General features: G+C 44.2%; 1 protein-coding gene and 1 long non-coding RNA gene across 4 annotated transcripts in view; one reads left to right on the top strand and one right to left on the bottom strand.

Moving 5' to 3' along the window:
* Positions 1-23,661, bottom strand: part of LOC129643900 (uncharacterized) — a 63,672-nt gene that overhangs the window by 39,233 nt on the left and 778 nt on the right. The gene's annotated exons all lie outside the window — the stretch shown is intronic.
* The window catches only part of SLC7A14 (solute carrier family 7 member 14), a 52,890-nt gene that overhangs the window by 26,516 nt on the left and 2,713 nt on the right, over positions 1-23,661 (top strand). The window contains exons 4-6 of one of the 3 annotated variants that reach the window (XM_055569088.1): positions 6,271-6,417; positions 8,404-8,612; positions 10,432-11,309. In XM_055569088.1, coding sequence (XP_055425063.1) covers positions 6,271-6,417; positions 8,404-8,612; positions 10,432-11,309 — 1,234 coding nt within the window. Of the gene's footprint in view, positions 1-6,270; positions 6,418-8,403; positions 8,613-10,431; positions 11,310-23,126; positions 23,263-23,433; positions 23,538-23,661 lie in introns of those variants that run through there. The other 2 variants (XR_008710591.1, XR_008710590.1) reach the window with 2 other exon arrangements.

A 23,661-nucleotide genomic window follows, 5' to 3' on the forward strand; every position in this document is an offset into this window, starting at 1 on the left:
AGGGTGGTAGGAAATGCTGCTGAAGTTGGAGTTTTGTCTTGTTACCTTGAGAGTGAATTACACAAAGGTCCTAATTATCTTGTGGGCATATCTAAGGTAGAATATGGAGAGCCGCCTCATCCTAACGCCTCTCAAATATCAGCAAGGTACAGGGATCCCAGCTTTCAGGGATCCCTGAAGTTGAGTAGCAGGCTGGCAACGACATTCTTTTGTTAACGAATTAAGCAACAGTCCTCCAGCAACTGAGGCAGGTACTGCTGCCCCACAAAGCTCTGTAGAGGGAAAGACTGACCTGCGTCTTCTGGCTGAGCAGCTTTACCAGGTTGACCTTGGAAAATAATTTCCAGTGACATCATCAAAGTGAAAAGTCAATACTGGTTTTTATTTATGTAAGGCATTAAAGCAAAGTTAGGATAAAGTGCTGATGAGGGCAGAAACGTGTATACACACACACACACACACACACACACACACACACATGCTTCACCCACTAATTTAATTCACAGATGCTCACCCCTGGATACTAAACACATTCTTTCAAGCATGGTTGCTGCTGCTGCTAAATCGTTTCAGTCGTGTCCGACTCTGCGACCCCATAGACGGCAGCCCACCAGGCTCCGCCGTCCCTAGGATTCTCCAGGCAAGAACACTGGAATGGGTTGCCATTTCCTTCTCCAATGCGTGAAAGTGAAAAGTGAAAGTGAAGTCGCTCAGTCTTGTCTGACTAGTAGCGACCCCATGGACTGCATGGAGTGGCTTGCCATTGCCTTCTCTGTTCAAGCATGGAAGTATATCCTAATTGTAAATACCAGAGGCTCGATCTGAAATCTGGGTAGAGTGAAGTAGAAAGCAGTTTTAGCAATTTTGGGGTAGAGACACACCCATACAATTTCATTTCATGGCTTTGTTGTATTTACTAACCAGGGATTATTTGCTAGAAGGACACACGCACAAAAAAAAAAAAAAAAAAAACCTCATTCAAATTAACTCATGTAAAAAGGTGACCCTATTTGTTAATGTATTATCTTTTCTTAAATAATCTGTTTATTTAATCTCTATCTTCTAGGCCAGAGTCTGTTCAATCCTGGCAGGTCTGCTGCTTTTCCTCCATTTGCCCGCACTCCCCCAGATCACCTCTCTACTCCTCCTGCTCTGTTCTTTGCTCCAGAAGACCCCCTGCTGGTGGCTTCCTGTTAGGGTTAGCCAATGGGAGATATCAATCAGGAGATCAGAAAGGGAGAAGAGAACAGGCCAGGGTACTTCTTCCTCACTTCCTCTCAGCCTTGAGCCCTAGAGTCCCTTCATCAAAATCATTCCATTTGAACCATCTGAGTTAAATTTCGTGGCCTTCCCATCACAGTAGAACCTCCAGATTGCCTACTTTTGATCTGTTTAGTCTTTCTTCAATCATAACTGCTTTCTAGTTCTACCTATGCAAATTGTGGCTAACAGACATTCTCTTTGCAAATTTATTCTCTCTCTTCCCAACTAACCTAGTTCCCATAGTTAATTTTCTGGTATCTAATCATTATCAATAATTGCCATTCATGCTTTCACTCATTTGGGAAATAGCATCTGTGTTTTACAAATAATGTTCAGTTCAGTTGCTCAGTTGTGTCCAACTCAGTGACCCCATGGACTGCAGCACACCAGGCTTCCCTGTCCGTACCAACTCCTGGAGCTTTCTCAAACTCCATTTCATCCTCTGTTCATCCCCTTCTTCTCCTGCCTTCAATCTTTCCCAGCATTGGGGTCTTTTCCAATGAGTCAGTTCTTCACATCAGGTGGCCAAAGTATTGGAGCTTCAGCTTCAGCATCAGTCCTTCCAGTGAATATTCAGGACTGCTTTCCTTTAGGATAGACTGGTTGGATCTCCTTGCTGTCCAAGGGACTCTCAAGAGTCATCTCCAACACCACAGTTCAAAAGCATCAATTCTTCAATACTCAGCTTTCTTTATAGTCCAACTCTCACATCCATACATGACTACTGGAAAAACCATAGCTTTGACTATATGGACCCTTGTTGATAAAATGATGTCTCTGTTTTGTAATAATGTAGGTATTTGCTAATCTTGATCAATTTGTCATCACAATCAAGGTAGCATTTCTGGTCTTGCAGTGTCCTCTAGGGTCCTAACCCCAGGAGGTCATGCTCAGAGTACTTTTTGCACATGACTGTATCCATATCACCAAGCACAGTTCCTGGTTCATGGGAGCAGTTAATAAAATATGCATCAAGTTCTAAAAGAAAAATAAGGAGGAAGAAGAGGAGGAATTTGTTTGTGTCCTTGGTTTCATCTGTTCTAGAAAAACTTACAATAGTAATAAAAAAAAACTACTGATAAGAGCAATATTTATTAAGCACCTACCCAGATCGTGCTAGTGGTAAAGAATCCACCTGCCAAAGCACGAAATACAAAAGACTCGGGTTTGATCCCTGGGTTGGGAAGATCCCCTGGAGAAGGAAATGGCAACCCACTCCAGCATTCTTGCCTGTAGAATCTCATGGACAGAGGAGCCTGGCAGACTACACTCCATGAGGCCACACAGAGAGTCAGACATGACTGAGTAATTGAGCATATATTCTACAACCATGGTGAACTATCTCATTTAATCCCTGTAACAATCCAATGAGCTAAATACTATTTTTATTTCCATTTAAGTGATAAAGAAAATGAAGTCCCATGGGGTTAGGAACTTGTTCTATGTCACCAAGCTAGTTCTTGGCAGAACCAATCAAGGTCTGACAGGCTATAGAATCTGCACTCCTAACCAAGTCCTATCCACCCATACGCAAGGCTCTGAGATTCCCCCTGGAGCCTACAGTGCACCTCTCCTCCAGCAACTATGAGTCATACTTCAAAATTGGAAGGTGTTGCTCCAAGATACCTGTGTCTTAGAGGCATGTCCCACTGAGCCTTCTCTTTCAGTTGGCCCTCCCTGTGTCCTCAGTTAATCTTCTTAAGGCATGGTTTAGACCTCTCACCTTATTTTTTTCAGGGGGGGGTAAATTTATTTATTTTAATTGGAGGCTAATTACTTTACAATATCGTAGTGGTTTTTGCCATACATTCACAAGAATCGGCCATGGGTGTACATGTGTCCCCCATCCTGAACTCCCCTCCCACCTCCCTCCCCCTCCCATCCCTCAGGGTTGTCCCAGTGCACCGGCCCTGAGCACCCTGTCTCATGCATCAAACCTGGACTGGTGATCTCTTTCACATATGGTAATATACATGTTTCAATGCTAGTCTCTCAAATCATCCCACCCTCGCCTTCTCCCACAGAGTCCAAAAGTCTGTTCTTTACATCTGTGTCTCTTTTGCTGTCTCGCATATAGGGCCATCGTTACCATCTTTCTAAATTCTACATGTATGCGTTATTATACTGTATTGGTATTTTTCTTTCTGACTTACTTCACTCTGTATTTTCATCCACCTCATTAGAACTGATTCAAATGCATTCTTTTTAATAGCTGAGTAATATTCTATTGTGTATATGTACACAATAGCTTTCTTATCCATTCATCTGCCAATGGACATCTAGGTTGCTTCCATGTCCTAGCTATTGTAAACAGTGCTGCAATGAACATTGGGGTACACATGTCTCTTTTACCTTTTTCCAGGGTAGCTTGGCCCTGAATTCTTACTTAGGACCTTCCCACCCTCCTGTCCTCAGCAGGGAGCTCTTCCAGTATCTAAGACCATCCAGCACTGATCACTCCAAGTAGTATGGCACTGTAGCCCTGGGACGTCCTAATTGGGATTGATTGTATCATCAGACTGATTGTCATAAAATGTCACTGTATGATTTATAAGAGGTGTGTGTGTGTGTGTGTGTGTGTGTGTGTGTATGGAAAGAAAAATGTTAAAGAAAGAGAAATCAGGACCTGTTTTTCTGGAAGCTGTCTTAAAGCAAGGCCTTCCTGGATTGGGGCAGCTTGGTGAGCCTGAAATTCCAGCATCCATCCATCCTTGAACACCAGAAACATTTTTTAGACAAGTGAAAACAAGTACCTTTCCAAACCTGTGAACCTCCATGTACCATGAGGTGAGATCTCTTTGATCTCCTTGTCTGGAGGCAAGACACCTTCCACACCCTGAAATGCAGGACTCTGCTGGAGTGAAAGTGGGAGTTCTCTCCTCTCCCAGATAGTAGCCCCCTGGTGCTTGTATGGAAGTTCTTTCTACTAGAATAGATCAGGAGTTCTTAGACTTTTGTGTGTGCAGTAGAGTCCTTGGCAGTCTGGTGAAGCAGATGAATTCCTTTGGGATTGTATTTATATTGTATATAAACTGTGTTTATAAATGAATAACCTAATTACATAGAAGTTCGAAAGAAACCAATTACAGTTAACCTACGAACAGCAGCAGTTTGAATCAGGCTGTTACGCTTTTTTTTCAAAAGTAAATACTATGGTACTACATCAGTGAGTGGTTAGCTGAATCCGTGGACATGGAGCCACAGATATGGAGGACTCAAGTACACAAGGAACCATGGACACAGAGGGCCAGTGTAAGTTATACTCGAATTTTCAACTGTGCTGGGGTCAGCATCCCTAACCCCCACATTGTTCAAGAGTCAACTGTAAATTGAAATACAGTTACAAAAATATTTTTAAATTGTGATATAACTGTGGGCTTCTTTACTAGTGTTTTAAATATTAATATCTGTCTAATAACTAACATAAATTGGAAGTAGCAATGAGCACAAATGGTATTTCAAGATCTCTGCAACAACTAATATGATTGGGAAAATATCTGATTGGTGACAAATATCACAATACTGTTAGTCATCTATGCTCATAATCAAAAGAAATGATAACATTCAATAGAAGGGTAAGGAAAATAAAGATTTATTTTTCTCATCAAAATTCTCAGACTCTCCTGAATTGCATGGACCCCAGAATAAGAGCCCCCAGTTAGAGAACTGAAGCATTAGAGCCCTAATGGGAGAGACTAGAGAAGAGACTAACTCATTTTACAGATGAGCAAATGTTGCTTTTGAAAGTTTGAGATGATCTTCCATTTTGTGATGTACTTTATAGGTTCTAGTTCTTCATATTATGCCTTTTACTTATTGAGAAGTCAGTCAGAAAGGTAAGAGTGAAAATTTAGGGACAGGTATCTGCTTGGCACATTTTTAGAATTTCATCCTTTATAAACCAAATATGGACAAAAAGAAAAAACTGGCCCAGTCTACAATGAGCCACACTCCTGGACTCCTAGCTAGAGTTTGCATGGTGTCAAATGCCTTCGCCCCCAAACACAGAAAATCCAGAAAAATCTCTTTCATCTTCCTCTGAAAGGATATCCCCAAGCATTTCTTACTTTCAGCTGGTAATGAGAATGCTAAGGTGGTAAAACAGAATTTAAACTTTGAAAAATTCTTTGGAAGAAAGTTACATGCTCCTCAGTGGAGGATTTTCACTGACATCTTGACCCATTAAATTACAGCCATCTTTGGAATCACATAGGCTCCTGTCAGACAGACATCCAGCAGATGTCACTGGATACCACCTCCCCAGCTTCACTCTGCCTCACTCTTCATCCCTTCCCCGGCCATGTAGCCCAACTAGGCTGCTCAAACCCCCAAAATCAGCTCTCCCTTTCTTTCCATGGAAGACAAGAGTCTACCTGAAAAATCTAAAAATCCTTTATATCATTTAACATCTGGAAGATACCCTGAAAATGATCTACCAGGGTCACCAGTAGTAATTTGAGCAGGAGAATTTGTGCAACCGCATCTGAGACCCCTACTAAATGCCAGAAGCGCGCACTCTGTGTCTCTGTGTCAGTCACAAGTACCTCCCCACATTTCCAAACATTTCCTAGCGGTTATCACACAGCCCCTGGTTATGGTTGAGAACCACTAAATGAAAATAAAGCACAAAGAAATTAATGAGTTCCCCCAAGACATAGGGGCAGCCAACTTACTGATTTACTTATAAGCCCACTTAGTTCCAAAAATGATTTCAATGTGTTGAATGAACCTAATTTTTATCTGGGCATAATTCTTCTTATCTTCATTTTATACATGAAGAAATTTCCCAGTGTCACACAGCTAGTAGAAGTCAGAACTCAAGCCTTTAGCACAAGTTCCACCATGTTACCCCCTCTGCTGCTGCTGCTAAGTCACTTCAATCGTGTCCGACTCTGAGCAACCCCATAGTCAGTAATCTGCTGACCATCGGGCAATTAAGGGGACCACGTGTCAGGCGCTGGTGATCCACGGACACTCTAAATATCTCAAATGTCTTCATCTCTATAGGTGCTGCAAGGGGCAGCCACATGTTTCTATGCTTTCATTGGCTTTGACATCATCGCCACCACTGGAGAGGAAGCCAAGAATCCCAACACATCCATCCCTTATGCTATCACCGCCTCCCTAGTCATCTGCCTGACAGCATATGTATCCGTAAGTAACAAAGGCTTATTATGGCACCTTTCACATGGACTTTTCATATTTGACCTTAAAACGTGGCTCTGAGACTGGGTTTCCTTCTGTCAGGAAGTAATCCTTCACTTGTGCATTCATGGTGTTTGTACGCATATGTTCATGTTGCTCCCTCTTTTAACATGGGCTCAAGCTCACCCCACCCACTGATGACAGGGAGAAAATCAGGGTTCCAAGCTGGACGAAGGAGAAGCCCCAGGCCCTCACTTGGGCCGTGGCTCACATCCCTGCTCCGCCCCATGCACAGGCTCTCGGCATCCCGGCATCCGGTGCCGGGAGTGGGGGTGGTGGGGGGAGCATGCAGGGAGTGGGCTGCCGTCCAAGGAGTTCAGATCATAGGCTGGCAGTAACGGGTGGGTGTGCGAGCAAGCAGAGGCATTGTAGGCCTCTGTGCACCCTCCTCAATGCTCTTCTGTCTTCTGGGAGCTTCCCAGCAGCAAAGAGGCAAGGCTCCCCTAGAGTGGGGAAGGAGAAAACAGGATCGTCCTGGAAGCCAAAGGAAAACATGAGAGCAGCACTGGATATGGTTTGCCCACCAAAACGTTTCTCTTCATGGATAGTCAATTATCATTTCCCCTATGCACATGGCTTCTCAGGCGGTGTTAGTGGTAAAGAACCCACCTGCCAATACAGGAGACACGGGTTGGATCCCTGGATGCAGAAGATTCCCTGGAGAAGGGCATGTCAATGCACTCCAGTATTCTTGCAGGGAAAATCCCACAGACAGAGGAGCCTGAAGGGCTACAGTCCATGGGGTCACAAAGAGTCAGACACAACTGAGCACAAAGCTTATGCAACACGTTGTGCAACTTATCTTATCCAGCCCTGATTATCCCTGTAGACAGAATGTTCAGGAACAGTGTGGGGGAGGGGCAGCAGGGGGAGCAACAGAGACACTCTGTTGTGTATTCCCCCTCCTGTACCACCTCATACCTTCTCCTCCTCCAGGAGTCAACCCTTGTAGCACACACAATAAAGTTAATCACAGTTCCTTCCTTAGGATAGTGCTTTATAGGCTACAGAGTAAGTCTACCACATATTGCCCTAATCGAACATGGGCAGGAGACCCACCGAGAATTGCTGTAAGAATCCACCCCACTCTCCTCCAGTCTACCCCACCACATCCCCAAAGAGGATGTTGCAAGTGATGATGTTACTGGGACAGATTCCCTTTTAGAATGTGTGGGCCCTAACCACACCTCAAGAGTTGTTTGGTCTTGTGTTGGTCACCAGGCGCACTCTACCGCCAGGAGAAGAGCCACACTGCTGGGCTGTGGTCACACATTTTGCCAGCCTCCCCGGTGGCCACTTTGTTTCACTGGGGGAATCTTGGCTCCTGAGACATAGGTGAAAAAGTGATCTAGAAATGAACCACTCTCTCCTTTTCAGGCTCTGAACTCCTTTAATGATGCCAGGATTGGCCTTCACAGCCCAGGGGTCTCCTGGCCTTATGACTGGCGCCTCCGTTGCCTGGGGCCAATTATAGGGGAGGGATGTCTTGGTAGATCTATGACATGTGAGGAGAAACAGGTCCTGGTTAAGCAAAGCCATAGTGGTCTTAAGTACAAAAGAAATGAGTCTTGTCCATGAGGGCACAGTGCTCATGGTCAGTGCCAGGCCCTGGCTCCAGGGCCTCTGGCTATAGCTCCTGCCATCAGATAATACCTGCTCTTCATTGAACTATCCAGGGAGCTCCACTTTCAGGAGCTGAAATACCAGCAGACTTATTCCTCAGATACAAAAGGACCAGAGAGAGATTTTCAGAGGAAATCCTGAGACCAAGAGCTCCAGAGGCCAGATGACTGGTGTAAAGTAAAGGCACACGCCAGGAAGTGGCAGATGCAGGCTCCCATGCAGGACCAGGTCTCTTTCCTCTGCTATGGGACACCCACCCATGCATCAGACTGATCCCTCTACCTCCAACCACGTTTCATCTTGTTTTAACAGGTGAGCATGATCCTAACTCTGATGGTGCCATATGACGCCATTGACACGGAGTCCCCACTCATGGAGATGTTTGTGGCTCGTGGGTTCTATGCGGCAAAGTTCGTCGTGGCCATCGGGTCGGTTGCAGGACTGACGGTCAGCTTACTGGGCTCCCTCTTCCCAATGCCGAGGGTCATCTATGCCATGGCCGGCGATGGGCTCCTCTTCAGGTAAGGGCTATGCTCGTGGCATTTATTTTACTCTTCCATGCCTGTCCAGGGAGACTGTCACCCATCTTCCCTGTCACATGGACCATGGAACTTGTCATATATCTTGGCAAAGAGTTTGAGTGAAAATAATTTAGGTCCTAAAACAGCCCCTCAGTTTGACTCTGGGTCCCTCAATCTAGCCACAAACTGGTTTGTTCCTCCAACTGCCCCTCCCCTTTTATTTGACACTGTCTGCTCCTTCGTAAAGATGGTGGGTGCCAAAATGCTACATGGGTGGCCTCTGGAAGGAAGGACCCATTCCAGGGGCATCTTAGGCTTGCCCTCACATTGAGCCCTGACAACTGCCCCTCTGAAGTTGAAAAAAGTTCAAAGTTACAATCAAAGAGAGGATAAGACCCTTTGAGCAGAACCTAGTAATAGTAGCAATGACTACCACCATTTATTGACCATCTGTGTATCCCAGGTATATGGTATCCCATTAGTCATCACAATAACTCTATTTAACAGATCAGTGTACTAGATGAAAACTCAGAGAGGTAAAAAAACAAAAACTTGCCCTGAATCCCCCAGTTGCTAGGTTGGGGGCCGGGGGGAGGGTGGTCAGGATTTGAACCCAGGACTGTTTGACCAGAATGACCAGATTTTTAACTACATCAAGACACTGATACTTCCAGTCCCCTAATCTGGCCAGGAAGTAGCCTATCTGCCCACGGTACACAGGGGATGTGGCCCCATCTCTTGGTGCCTCGTGCCCCCTGTGTGAGGAACTTACAGGTAAAGCATTCTTCAAGTGCACCGAACAAGGAGCAAACTTCCAAGGAGGTCTCAGGAGTTCAGAGGGACCCAGCTCAGAAACTTTACCTCTGCCATTAGCTGTCACCTTCTGCAACAGTTCCTGTGCACACCCTCTGAGGTCACCACTGGGTCAGAGCTGAGACCGTGGGGGAGCTGGAGACTGATCGTGGTGGAGATGTGACAACTTCACACATCCAAAAGGTCTTTCTGCTGTCAAAGAAAACCGAGAGATGCTAGGCCTCTGAGCAGTTTATAGTCTTGTGTGAATCACAGAAATAAGAGAGGACTGGAAGAGCAGCAAGAATGAGGGCCAGGAGGAGAGGAAAGTGGAAGGTGGGAGCCTACCTAAGTCTACGGAACTGCTAAACGAGCCCCTGTCATTCAATCACCCTTGATGGTCTTCTCTATCTTCTCCAGTGAGTAACTGGCCAGATTTAGCTCTCATCCACGAGCACATGTTCTTAATGACTGTGCTATTTTGCAACCAAATCCTGTACTTTCATTGTGAAGCAAGCTTCTCAGGCTTTGGCATAAATCAGAATCCTCTAGAGGTTTTTTAAAGTGTATAGTTTGTTGGGCCCCACTCCCAGAGAGTCTGACATAGTAGGTGAAACCTGAAAATACATATTTCGAACAAGTTCCAAGGTGTTGCTAATGCTGTTGATCCATGGACCATACTTTGGGTAACACAGGTGGAGAGGACCACCAGGCAGGTATGTGACTTCAACTAGCCCCTCTTCATAGCAAAGTCTGGGCTTCAATTTAGATTCCTGAGAACCTCCTAGATTCAATCAACCCACCACATCACATAATGAAGTAGGCACTTTAATAGAGCAGTTTGCCTCATACCCAAGAAATTAAAATAGATTCTGTTTAAATTATATTTCAGAAACTAGATCCTGGAGTAGGAACAGCAACAGTATTTAAAGCAGTGAATCCAGAAGTAAACTGGAGGAGCAGGACCAGGAGGTGTTAAACCATGTTGAATCAATCACCATTAACCCTCTGCTTGCCCCTCCTCCAGATTCCTGGCTCATGTGAGCTCCTACACAGAGACCCCCGTGGTGGCCTGCATTGTTTCGGGGTTCCTGGCAGCTCTCCTCTCCCTATTAGTCAGCTTGAGAGACCTGATTGAGATGATGTCCATCGGCACCCTCCTCGCCTACACCTTGGTCTCCGTCTGTGTCTTGCTCCTTCGATACCAGCCCGAGAGTGACATTGATGGCTTTGTCAAATTCCTGTCTGAGGAGCACACGAAGAAGAAGGAGGGCATTCTGGCTGACTGCGAGAAGGAAGTCTGCTCTCCTGTGAGTGAAGGGGAAGAGTTCTCCGGCCCAGCCACCAACACATGTGGGGCCAAGAACCTGCCATCCTTGGGAGACAATGAGATGCTCATAGGGAAATCAGACAAGTCAACCTACAACGTCAACCACCCAAACTACGGCACTGTGGACATGACCACAGGCATAGAAGCTGATGAATCTGAAAGCATTTATCTCATCAAGTTGAAGAAGCTGATTGGGCCCCGTTACTACACCATGAGGATCCAGCTGGGCCTCCCGGGCAAAATGGACCGGCCCACAGCCGCTACAGGGCACACAGTGACCATCTGCGTGCTCCTGCTCTTCATCCTCATGTTCGTCTTCTGCTCCTTCATCATCTTTGGTTCTGACTACATCTCAGAGCAGAGCTGGTGGGCCATCCTTCTAGTCGTTCTGATGGTGCTGCTGATCGGCGCCCTGGTGTTTGTGATCCTGCAGCAACCAGAGAACCCCAAGAAGCTGCCCTACATGGCTCCCTGCCTCCCCTTTGTGCCTGCCTTTGCCATGCTGGTGAACATCTATCTCATGCTAAAGCTCTCCACCATCACGTGGATCCGGTTTGCAGTCTGGTGCTTTGTGGGTAAGCAACTTCCTTTGGAGCCTTGAGAGTTCCCTTCTAAGGCCTTGACCAGGCTTATCCCAAAATTACCTCCTAGCCCGACTGGGCATCCCCTTGCCAAGAGAATTCTGACTGGTTCTGTGGATCCTTGCTTTCTGCTATAGAGTCAAAAAAGCCACGTGTGACCTTTCTGCCTGTTATGATCTTGGTTGTTCATTCTGAAAAATGATACTGATCAATCCATCACTTCACTGAATAGCTTACTGGATATTCTTCTTGTGGATAATTAGTATTATAGAAAGTGATACTTATTTCATTTTAAGTGGATCCACATTTTAAAATAAATCCACATTTTTTAAAAAGGACAAAAATAACATATAAATTGAGGGTGGGAAAGGTTGATTGCAATTCTTAAAAACTAAAAATTATGAAGAATTTTATTTACCTTATGTTGGACAGAATTAAAATAGCAATCATGCCATATTTTTAAACAAAGTATGAATTAAGTATGCATTCTTGGCGTAATTTTTTGACAAAAATTACATCCTGGCACCATTTAATAGTCCTCATTTTTTATCAACTTTCACAAAATATTTGAGCATTTCATTTTTTCCCAAGATCTTTCCTCATCCATTGATATTCCAATCATTTTCTTGGAAAATACCTATCACATCATCATCCTTGTTGATTTTCTCTTCTGTTGATTAGGCTCTGTCAGGTTCTCAACATCCACAGCATTAAGTGAATTACTATTGCTCTCTCTAAACTCACTTTCACTGCCTCTGACAATCCTGTATCTTCCCCAAGATTTCTAATTTTCCTTTGGAATCAGTTTATATTATATTCACATTACCTGTTTAACATATTTGACCGTTCCTGATGAAATGGCTTGGGATAGGTGCTCATGATAACTTAAGAGAGATGTTTAAGTGAATGCTTATTTTAAGGTTCCTTATTTATTATTTTTATATTTCCTATATAATTTGGCAACCCTGGGGTCTCTGGCAACAAATACTTAGCTAAGGAGGGTCCTTACGTGCTTTGAGGAATAGGAAAGGAAAGAATAAGGGAGGCAAAATAAATACATGTGAATCAATCAGCCTGGGCAAGGCAACAAAAAGACTCATGGAGTTGTAGCCCAACCACTCCTTGAGATGAGGAATATGCATGTTCAACGTGGTGACCTCTGTTCCCAAACCATATTGTTGTTCATGCTTAATAAATACTTATCTGTGATTATAAAGCACTCTTCAGATAAGAAAAAGGAAACTTTCAGTCAGAATAGTTGGGAAGGACTTTAAGGAGGCAGAATTTGAACTGGACGACAAGATAGGTTTTAGAGAGAGGGAAGTTGGCGGGGGGGAACACAGTAATCAAAGGCAAGAGCATATATCTCCCAGAAGATTCCTCACCTCTGAAGGCCATCCTGCACCTCCCTGTAAGCATTTTGTACCAATTTTCCACTATCTAAGCCTCATCCCTTGTTAGACTTTAAGGGATCTCTTGAAAGGACCCCACTGACTTGTCAAAGTTCTAAGCACTTACATGATTTATTCACAATCTCTCGCTTCTGTTTAAACATTTTGCCACTGGAACAAGAAGCAAACCAATGGAAAGATGATACTATAGGTAGAAATGACTGAAGTGTGTAGAAATATTAGAGTCTGTATTCATCAAATGAATAAAGGCACAGACACAAATACCCGAGAATTTATTCATCTTTTCCTGGACTATCCAAGCTAGATATAGCCTTCAATATCTAGTGCAATCTAGTTACCCACAGTGTGGTAACCATTCCACTATAGATATTTGGACTGATTTTAGAGAGTATATGAACTTTTCAAAATATCGTATGGTTGTTACTTTCACAAACACTACAAAAACAGCCATATTCAAATCATTGCTTTTTTAATAATTTATTTATTTTAATTTTGACGGTGCTGGGTCTTCATTGCTGCACTCAAGCTTTCTCAGGCTTTCTCTAGGTGCTGCGAGCAGAAGCTACGCTCTCATTTCAGTGCTTGGGCTTCTCATTGCGATGGTGTCTTTTGTTGTGGAGCACAGCCTCCAGGCGCACAGGCTTCAGCAGTTGTGGCACAAGGGTTCAGTACTTGCAGCACGAGGACTCAGTAGATGTGGCACACAGGCCTGGTTGCTCCAAGGCATGTAGGATCTTCCCAGACCAGGGATGAAACCCGTGTCCCCTGCACTGGCAGGCAGACTCTCATCCATGGTACCACCAGGAAAGCCCAATTATTTTTAAATTTCAAAATGAGTTAAACAGAAGAAAAAACATTAGTACATGTGCCATATGATTCAAAGTGATAAATAACACTTATATGGCACTTACCACATATCAGTCATCATTCCAAAGGCTTCACTTCTATTAACATATTTAATCCACACAACCAGATCCATTTTACAGATGAGGAAACTAAGGCACTTGACTGAGGTCACACAGAATATAAAGTGATAAAGTGAAGTTGCTCAGTTGCATCCGACTCTTTGCGACCCCATGGACTGTAGCCCACCAGGCTCCTCCGTCCATGGGATTCTCCAGGCAAGAATACTGGAGTGGGTTGCCATTTCCTTCTCCAGGGGATCTTCCCCAGGTCTTCCAGGATCTTCCCTGGATCCCGACCCAGGGATCAAACCTAGGTCTCCCACATTGCAGGCAGACGCTTTAACCTCTGAGCCACCAGGGATATACCAAAGCCAAATTAGAACTCAGGTGGTATAATTCCAGAGTCCACAATCATAGTCACTACATTAAAAATGTAGTATATAAATAAAATGTAAATAAATTTTGAGAAACATTGAAACACTCCCCATTTCTCCCTATCTCAACTATACAGATAAGTAAATTGAACCTCCAAAAGGTTCAATAACATGCTCAAGATCAGCAAGAATAACAGGAAATTATTCACAGAGCTATTACCACAATCCCGAATCTCCATGTTCAATGGGGGCCTCCTACCTCCCCACCACAGTGCTTCTGAGCAGACCTTCGTATCTGCCCAGAATGTTTGACATGTAGTCTGTGCAGATTAACAGAGGGCTGGCTTCATGGGTGGATGATCTGTGCAGTCACACAGGGCCTCGTGCTTGGCTTAATGCTCTGGTGCTGTCTTCTTGAATTCTTAACAATGTTTTAACAAGAGGCTCCATGGTTTCATTTTGCACTGGGACCTATAAATTATGTAGTCAGTCCTGCATAATATCTATGTTTCTGGAACACCAGAGGAATTTTGCAAAAATGATGCAATGGCCTATTGCCTTTGGAGTCAGACAGCCCCAAGTTCAAATCAAAACTCTGCCATTTCCTTGTGACCTTGGGGAATTCATTTAATTCCTTTGGGCCTCAGTTTACTCATCTGTAAAAATGCAGATAATTCTACTAGACTTGATCTAGTTGCAGTTTGAGGCTTAAACAAGAAAACAGCAGGGAAAGCAGTAAGAACTATTTCTTTCCTGCCTTTCTTTTAAAAAGCTGAAATGATTCATTGTCTCCCAGACTAGCTGTCACATGCAAAAGTACAACGTGAACCTGTTCTGACTCAGGCTGCCTTCCCAATTATCAGGCAGAAGAAAGTTCCCAGAGAACCTTTTGTAATCTTGCTGATAACACAAACTTCAAGCTGGTTCCAGAAACTGATACTCCCTGGCATGGGAGGGTGCCACCCTGTAGCCTGAGTGGGCCAGACAGAGGGCACTGGAGCCTGTAGGTTTAAGAAGCACCCAGCTGCTGGCTACTAACTGCTTTGGTATCAGTATCTCTGAAGGCTCATAGATAAGTAAGTTTCACCCAGAACAAAGATTCTCAACTCAGACTACACAACAGAATCATGTGAGTTGCTTCTGAAACATTCTATGTCCAGAATCCCCCCACAGAGGTGTTCTGATTCAATTGATCTGGTACAGCCAACCATGGTATTCTTAAAGCTTCCCTGAGTGATTCTGTTGTATAACCAGGTTTACAATGATCTAGAACAGTGGTTCTCAAAGTAAGATCCCAGACCTGCCACATCAGTATTACGTGGAAACTAGTGAAAAATGCAATTTCAGACCCCAGCCCAGACCTACAGATAGAATCAGAATCTCTGAGGGCAATATAGATTTTAACAAGTCCACCAGGTAATTCTGATGTGTGCTCAAATATGAGATCCACTGATCTAGAGAGAAGAATAAGACAATAATTAGCAGGTAGGCAGATAATTTAATTACAAAACTCCCTGTTTTTTGCTATATAAAATATATCCATCCCACAACCACAAATTGGCTTATAAAATCTTTAATGATCTTATAGAATAAATTTCCCATCTCTAAACATCTGAGTCTCCAAAATGTCAGATTTTTCTTCTTCATCTCTCTATTCATATAAGTTTCCCAAGGAGAACAGTAGAGAGATTTCTAAATGGAGCTTATTATGAAACATCCACTACTCTTTAAAAAGATTTACATGGTTGGGCTGAGTCATAACTTGATAATCTTTTCAAACACATTTTTTACCCAAATTTCTCTAAATGAATCTTAATTACAGCATTTTTGTAACAATGTTTAGCTAAGCTTTTGTCCTTCGGAAGAGCCCAACTCATAGCGAGAAACGAAGCCGTTCTTAATAGATACCCAGCACTTGTTTCTTTTCCTTCTGACAAGAGAAATAACACACATAGCAAAAGTTTCATAATCCCCAACAAAATGAACACAAAGCCAGCCTTCATTTACCCTTTCTCTTAAATGATGCAGTTTTGTAAAAGAATACCTCAAGGAGTTGGGCAGAGTCCCAGAAACCAGCAGGGACCAGTAAGAACACTGTATGATGGTATTCTCCAGGCATGTGTCAGGTCAACTTGTCCCTGTGGGCCTTTATTGTAAATTAATCATCCGTTAGACCAGCTCACAGGTACCCTTACCCTGCATGCCAAGTTGCTCCAGTCGTGTCTGACTCTTTGTGACCCCATGGACCATAAACCTTACTCTAGGTGTTGTCAAGATTTCATTTGGAATTTTTTCAGTCCCTCTGAGGAAAACCAGGTGGCTCTAGTAGTAAAGAACCCGCTGGCCAATACAGGAGACTCAAGAAATGCAGGTTGCATCCCTGGGTTGGGAAGCTCCCCTGGAGCCTGCTCCAGGGGAGGCCCAGCAACCCTCCAGTATTCTTGCCTAGAGAATCCCACAGAGGATCCTGGCAGGCTACAGTCCATAGGGTTGCAGAGACTTGGCCACAACTGAAGCAACTTAGCACACACACAGCTTTAGAGAACAGACGGGACATGTGATTTGGGCAACGGACCTCATAAATCCTGGACTAAACCATCAACATCCCAAAGAGAAGACACACTTCACGGTTTTCGCCTGAGCTCTCATCTGAAATCCTACTGGAAACTGACTCAAAGCAGCCATTGTGATGAAGGGAAGAGAAGGGAGAGAAGGCCATGAATTCGACCTGAGAGGGCACCAAGATAAGCAAATTCCTGATGATATGTCCCATAAATCAGTTTGAAATTCTCCTTGTAGGAAGTGAGAAAACAATTGGCAGCTTCAACATCAAAATTATGCTCAGAAGAGCAAGAAAAATCACAGAGGCCAGGATGAGCATGGCAACAAAGCCAAGCTGATTCCAAGAGGGAAGGAGAGGGCAGGTAAACCCTGAGGCTGCCTGCTGGTGGAGGCGCTGGGCTGGCTAGGGAGACTCCTGGGGAGGAGGGGACAGCTGAGACTGAAGGGCCAGGAGACCACACAGTGGAAGGCCCTGGAACAGGCAGTGCTGTGAGTGATGGGCTCCTTTCCGTCAGCAGTACAGGTGTGAGGTCATCCCAACCTTGTGCTTGCGGTTTTAGTTTGTTCGTTCTCCTTGCTGTCTAGCATCCCACAGTGTTGATATCCACAATGTATTTATCCATTCTTGTATCCATGGGCATTCAGCATGGCAGCTGCTACGAACATTCTTATACATGATTTCGATGGACACACAGGGTTTGTGTTTTGGTTGGGTTTCTGCTGAGTTAGAGGTGGAACTCCTGGAGTTTTTCATGTTCTTTAAGAAGGCTGCCTTTGGTCTCATAGCCATTATACTCCTCGAATAAAATAAAGGCCCCCAGCTCCATTCTGCAGCTGGGAAACTGAAGCATAAAGAACCTGACATTATGTTAGATCAACTGCGGGCCTAGAAGAGAAGCTCCTCTGGTCCCCACTTCATCCTGAGCCTTGCTCTTCCTGGCCACACCATATTAAACAAACCTAACTGTTGTTACAATCAACAGGGCTTGCGGGTATTTAAAAAATAACCAGCAAAGTGGGAGCTGGTGGGGACTGTGCTGGATGGGAGGGCACCTTCTCATTACTATCTTCATTTCTGCACCAGCAAGTGTCTGTTTTGGAAAGTTGATCCCAGACTAGAAAAAATAAAAAAGCCTCTGGGCATAACAAAGTGCCTCAGTTATCTGCAGCAGGCAGGGCTTCCTGCCTGAACGGGCGCCCCAGAAAGAGACAGCTCCACCCAGCCTGCGGTCAGGTGGCCCACCCGCTCTGGCACTGAGTGTGGAGCCACGTGCAGGGCACAGGAAGCTCCTGGGGGACTCTAGAGAGCAGGAACCTGCTTCGTGACCTGAGCTAGAACCTGAGAGGTTGGGAATCTGTCTAGCTCCAGGTCACCTAGCCTCTTTTCAGAGCTGAGGTTTTTTGTTTTTGTTTTTGTTTTTGTTTTATTTAAATATCACTTTTTATTTAAATTGCCAGTCTTCCTTCTTTTTTTTTAATTTTATTTTTAAACTTTACAATAATGTATTAGTTTTGCCAAATATCTAAATGAATCCGCCACAGGTATACATGTGTTCCCCATCCTGAACCCTCCTCCCTCCTCCCTCCCCATTCCGTCCCTCTGGGTCGTCCCAGTGCACCAGCCCCAAGCATCCAGCATCGTGCATCGAACCTGGACTGGCAACTCGTTTCATACATGATATTATACATGTTTCAATGCCATTCTCCCAAATCATCCCACCCTCTCCCTCTCCAACAGAGTCCATAAGACTGTTCTATACATCAGTGTCTCTTTTGCTGTCTCTCTTTCTAAATTCCATATATATGCGTTAGTATACTGTATTGGTGTTTTTCTTTCTGGCTTACTTCACTCTGTATAATAGGCTCCAGTTTCATCCACCTCATTAGAACTGATTCAAATGTATTCTTTTTAATGGCTGAGTAATACTCCATTGTGTATATATACCACAGCCTTCTTATCCATTCATCTGCTGATGGACATCTAGGTTGCTTCCATGTCCTGGCTATTATAAACAGTGCTGCAATGAACATTGGGGTACACGTGTCTCTTTCCCTTCTGGTTTCCTCGGTGTGTATGCCCAGCAGTGGGATTGCTGGATCATAAGGCAGTTCTATTTCCAGTTTCTTAAGGAATCTCCACACTGTTCTCCATAGTGGCTGTACTAGTTTGCATTCCCACCAAAAGTGGAAGAGGGTTCCCTTTTCTCCACACCCTCTCCAGCATTTATTGCTTGTAGACTTTTGGATTGCAGCCATTCTGACTGGTGTGAAATGGTACCTCATAGTGGTTTTGATTTGCATTTCTCTGATAATGAGTGATGTTGAGCATCTTTTCATGTGTTTGTTAGCCATCTGTATGTCTTCTTTGGAGAAATGTCTATTTAGTTCTTTGGCCCATTTTTTTGAGTTTTTGTCCTAGGATTTCTCCCACATGATCCAGAGGAACCCCTACCCCTCTCATTTGTACGTTTGAGGTCATTTATTTAGTTTGCACAGAATGACACAGGGCTTTGCACAGGGCCAAGACAAGTGGAATAAATAGGTGTTTTGCCAGCTGATACTGAGGTGTCCCAGGCTTGTAAAAGCAACGTGGTGTCCCAAACCTCCCTGTAGGCCCCCAGTAGGCAGCCCTCCATGCAGACTCAAGAGATGTGAGTTCTGATGCCATTTCAATCCCTGCATATTGCGCAGGTCTTAACTCCTCTGGGGTGATGTGCGAGAAAGTAGGTTTGTATAAAGGGCTCTCCAATCACAAGGTGTCCTGTTACATAAAGAAAGCCCATTCAATGGCTGAAGGCATGATCCTTCACCTTGTCCAGCCCAAACCTCTCACAGGCACAGAACTGTCTGGAAAAGAAGCCAGAGCCTCCATTTGAATATTTACCTTCCATATAAACAGCTTCCCACGGGACTCACTGCCATTACTGGGTGCCCAGTACAGCCATGTTTGCTGTGAAAATATTGGAACACTTCTGTGCCTTCTGCTAATTAGTTGCTGCCTTGAATGCCCCATCTACAATCCATCACATAAAAAAATAACTCCAGCCTACCAGGGGAGCCTCCAAGACCCTCTGCAGCACAAAAGCTGGCTGCCTTCTGATTTTTTACCTGCCTTTCATTTATTCAGATATCAGATAGGTAACTACAAAGCAGTGGATCTACGTTTTTATGGAACTGGAGAATTAAATCCACAAATAGAATAAATAATATTACTTATCAATTAGCCACCTTATTTTTGAGACTTTATTCCAAATGACTTCTGGCTTATGCTAAAAGCTAATCCACTGTCAAAAGATAAAACTTTGCCATCCACAAGGATTTACAAAACAATAAACCCAATCTCACTGACAACCTGAATAATAGGACCCAAAACCTATTTCAAGCAAAGACAGCATTATTGGAATAAGTGTATAGCTTTAAAAAGTGAAGAGTCTATCCAAACAAATAATTCAGGGAAATTTTGATGCTTCTGGATATCAGATGATTTAAGGAATTATTAGTTTTTAGACGTGATAATGGGACTAAGTTTTTTAGAGGAGTCTACTTTATAGATACCTGCTAGAGCATTTACAGAGGAAACAGGATGAAAGGAATTTGTTTCAAAGTAATCTAAAGAGAAAGGGGTAGGTGAGTGGGTGTCAGGAGAGACAGAGCTAGTGATGACTATATGGGCCTTTTTATATTGTTCTCTCCACTTCTGTATGTTTCAAATTCTTCAAAAGTAAAGTTCAGGGACTCCCCTCTCAGTCCAGTGGCTAAGACTCTGCGCTCTCCATGCAAAGGGACCAGTTCAATCCCTGGTCAGGGAACTAGAGTCCACTTGCTGCATCTATAAGATCCTGCATGCCACAACTAAGACCCGGCACAGCCAAATAAACAAATAATAAAATAATAAATGTTATAAAAAGTAAAGTTCAGCAAAATCATTTCCAATTTAGTATATACCTCCCAACTACCCCCTGGTAGGTGGGAGAAATAACAATTGCAAGCAGCCAGGATCAGGACATGGAAGGACCTGGCAGGAACTGCCATCTGCACAGTCTAAACACTGACTATGCAGCTGTAGAAAATCCTATATTTGGTCTTGTGCCAGTCTTCTGTGAAATGCCATAATCATAACCTACACACACACACACACACACACCATTCTCAGGAGGAATCTAAACAAGATAACACTTGCAGAGTATTTTTAGTTCCTTGGGAGAAAGGCCGCATCACTGTTGGACCTCAGCACCCAGGGGCGCTGGGTGAAGTGTTGTTCAGATGGTTCAGGATTCCCAGAATCCCCACAGACTTTTCAGAAACTACCTCATGCTTCATTCTCAAGGCCATCTGAGAAAAAGGAGCAGAAACAAAACACCCTGCTTCTACACAGGAGGCTTTTAGCAGCTCTGTTTACTCCTCCAACACAAAGCCCTTGTTTATGTGTGACAGATGGTAATACATGTTTCTCTCCTCCCGCCCTCTCTCTCTCTCTCTCTGCTCCCCTTTCATTTGCTCCCCTCTGTTTCTTTGTCCCTCTCCATTCTTCCTTTTCTCCAGTCCTTCTCTGCCTCACACCACTTTTCCTGAACTGACTCTAGGGCCAGCAAGTAAGATAAGGGCAGACAGAACACCAAGCCCTAGGAGAACACATTTGCCCAAGCTGTCTATTCATGCTGTCAGGCCAATGCACCCAGTCGCTTCTGGGTTCACAGTCCTCATATATGAAATGTGCTTTTCACATCACTGCAGACCTTAGTTACATCCTGGGAAAAAGACTATTTCCTAAACTAAATAAAAAAAAATGAAATGTACTTTTGAAGACAGAGTGACACGCCTCAGAAACTGTAGGGGGCTCAGAGCAAACATTAAAAGGCCCATAAATATTTATGTGGCAAGTTTCCATGGATTGCTTTCCCAAAATAATCATAGTTGACACATTTGCGTACTGACACATACATACACACATACACACACACACATATACATACTCATGTTCCTTCCAAGCCAACCACTCCCAAAACAAAACCTAAGCTCATACTGACTATTTCTGCACTAGGCAGTCTCTAACCCAGCAAGGGAGGGGATGTGAAAGGCTGGATAAGCTAGAGCCTTCTCTCTCTCATGGACTGCTGGTGCTGCCCCTCAAACGCCCAGGCAAGTGACTCAGTCTTTCCCAGTCTCCATTTCTCCATCTGTAAAATGAAGGTATTCAAACAGATAAATGACACAGACTCTTTTCCAGCTCTAAATCTCTATGATTCTATAAGGAATCATACCAAAGTTCTTAGAGAATTACCATAAACCAATCTAGCTGATGGGCTTCCCTGGGGGTTCAGACAGTAAAGAATCCACCTCCAATGCAGGAGATAGAAGTTCAATCCCTGGGTCAGGAAGATCCCCTGGAGAAGGGACTGGCTACCCACTCCAGTATTCTTGCCTGGAGAATTCCGTGGACAGAGGAGCCTGGCGGGCTACAGTCTATGGAGTCACAAAGAGTCAGACACAACTGAACGACTAACACTTTCACACTTTCATTTCATAGTCTATCAGACAAAACATCTCAATACTTGGTGGGGTTAGGGGAAGGTATGTCAGAATAGATGTCAAACCAGTGCTTGATGACCTCTGTAGTACAGAGAAGAGAAGCCAGGGGCAAGGGGAAAAGAAAAAATTTTATTAAGTTTAGTAGGGAAACAACACGCTTACAAACAGGATCTGAGAACGGGATCAAAAAGGAAAGAACTGACATAACAGATACCAAGCAGACAGAGGAGGCAAGCTTTGCCACCTACTTGGATGCCTAGGAGAAAAGATAGCAAGAAATAAAAACTGGGCAAAAGGAGGCGTGTGCCTGACCATAAACTCAGTCTCCTGAAATTTACTCTCTCATTTCAAATGTGCTTCCAACAGAGGTATTCTCTAAGCATCAAACTACTAGCCCTTTTAAAAGAGGCCTCGATTTGGTGCCTTGTTCTCCACAACGATAAGAACTATCCCCCATGCCCACCCCCAGCCCCAGCCAAGAAAGAGTAAGATCCATGCTCAGAAAAAATGAAATTGCTATTTGAGAACAGCCACATCTGCCAATGATTAACTCCAGGATTTATTACCAATTAGGACTATAAATCTCTGCTTACTTTGGCTCCTGGAAAGTTGATTTCACAGGAAAATGGTGGGGCGGGAGGGGAGGAGTGGTGGTGGCAGGGAGAGTCATTTGAGACAAGGAGGGAGAAATCCAAGCTTAAAAAGACACACTTCAAATTCAAAAGGAAGCAGAATACCTCGGGGACCAGAGCGGAAAGCTGGCTTCACCTTGTGGTTCTAAGCAAACAGCCCAGCAGATGCCCGCAGGGTTAGAAAGTCAGAGAGACTAGTGCCACCCAGAAGACTGTGTTGGTACCTGGAAGGAGTTGCAAAACTGAGGGGACAGCAGTGGCCAGGCCACCAAATGGCCAAAGTTGGCAGTGGAGCACACGCATCAGGAGTTTTTTGTTTTTTGTTTTTGCCACGTCACGAGGCTTGCGGTGGTATTTTATGAGTCCATTTTATCTCCTTTGTTAGTCTATATTAATATTATGGACTGAATTGTGTCCCTCCCAAATTCATGCTGAAGCCCCAACCCCCAGCGTTGTTTTTTCGCCAAGCTGTGCGGCTGGCGGGATCTTAGTTCCCCAACCAGGGATTGAACTGGGCCCAGGGCGATGAAATGGTAAATCCTGACTATTGGACTGCAAGGGAATTCCTGCCTCAGGGGCTTTAAGGTTCCTTATCTCAGGGGTTCTCAGCTTTGGCTGACCACTGGAATCACCTGTGAAGCTCTAAAAACATCTACACCTGAGTTACAATGAAGACCAATTAAATCAGAATCTCCAAGGGATGAGGTATCAGGATTGTACAGGAACTCCCCAGGTGACCCGCCAGGTGCAGCCAGGGTTGAGAATCACTGCTTACGTCGTTTCCTCCTCATAGCAGCTCCCTGTATTGGTACAGTACTCTCGAGATTTCATACAAGAGAAACCTGAGGCACAATGAGGCCCAGTAACTGGTCCAGGGTTACACAGTGATGGAGGCAGGATTTGTACTCAGACCTCAAGTTCTTAACCATTAT

This window comes from Bubalus kerabau, chromosome 2, assembly GCF_029407905.1.
Source record: "Bubalus kerabau isolate K-KA32 ecotype Philippines breed swamp buffalo chromosome 2, PCC_UOA_SB_1v2, whole genome shotgun sequence".
Taxonomy (NCBI): Eukaryota; Metazoa; Chordata; class Mammalia; order Artiodactyla; family Bovidae; genus Bubalus; species Bubalus kerabau.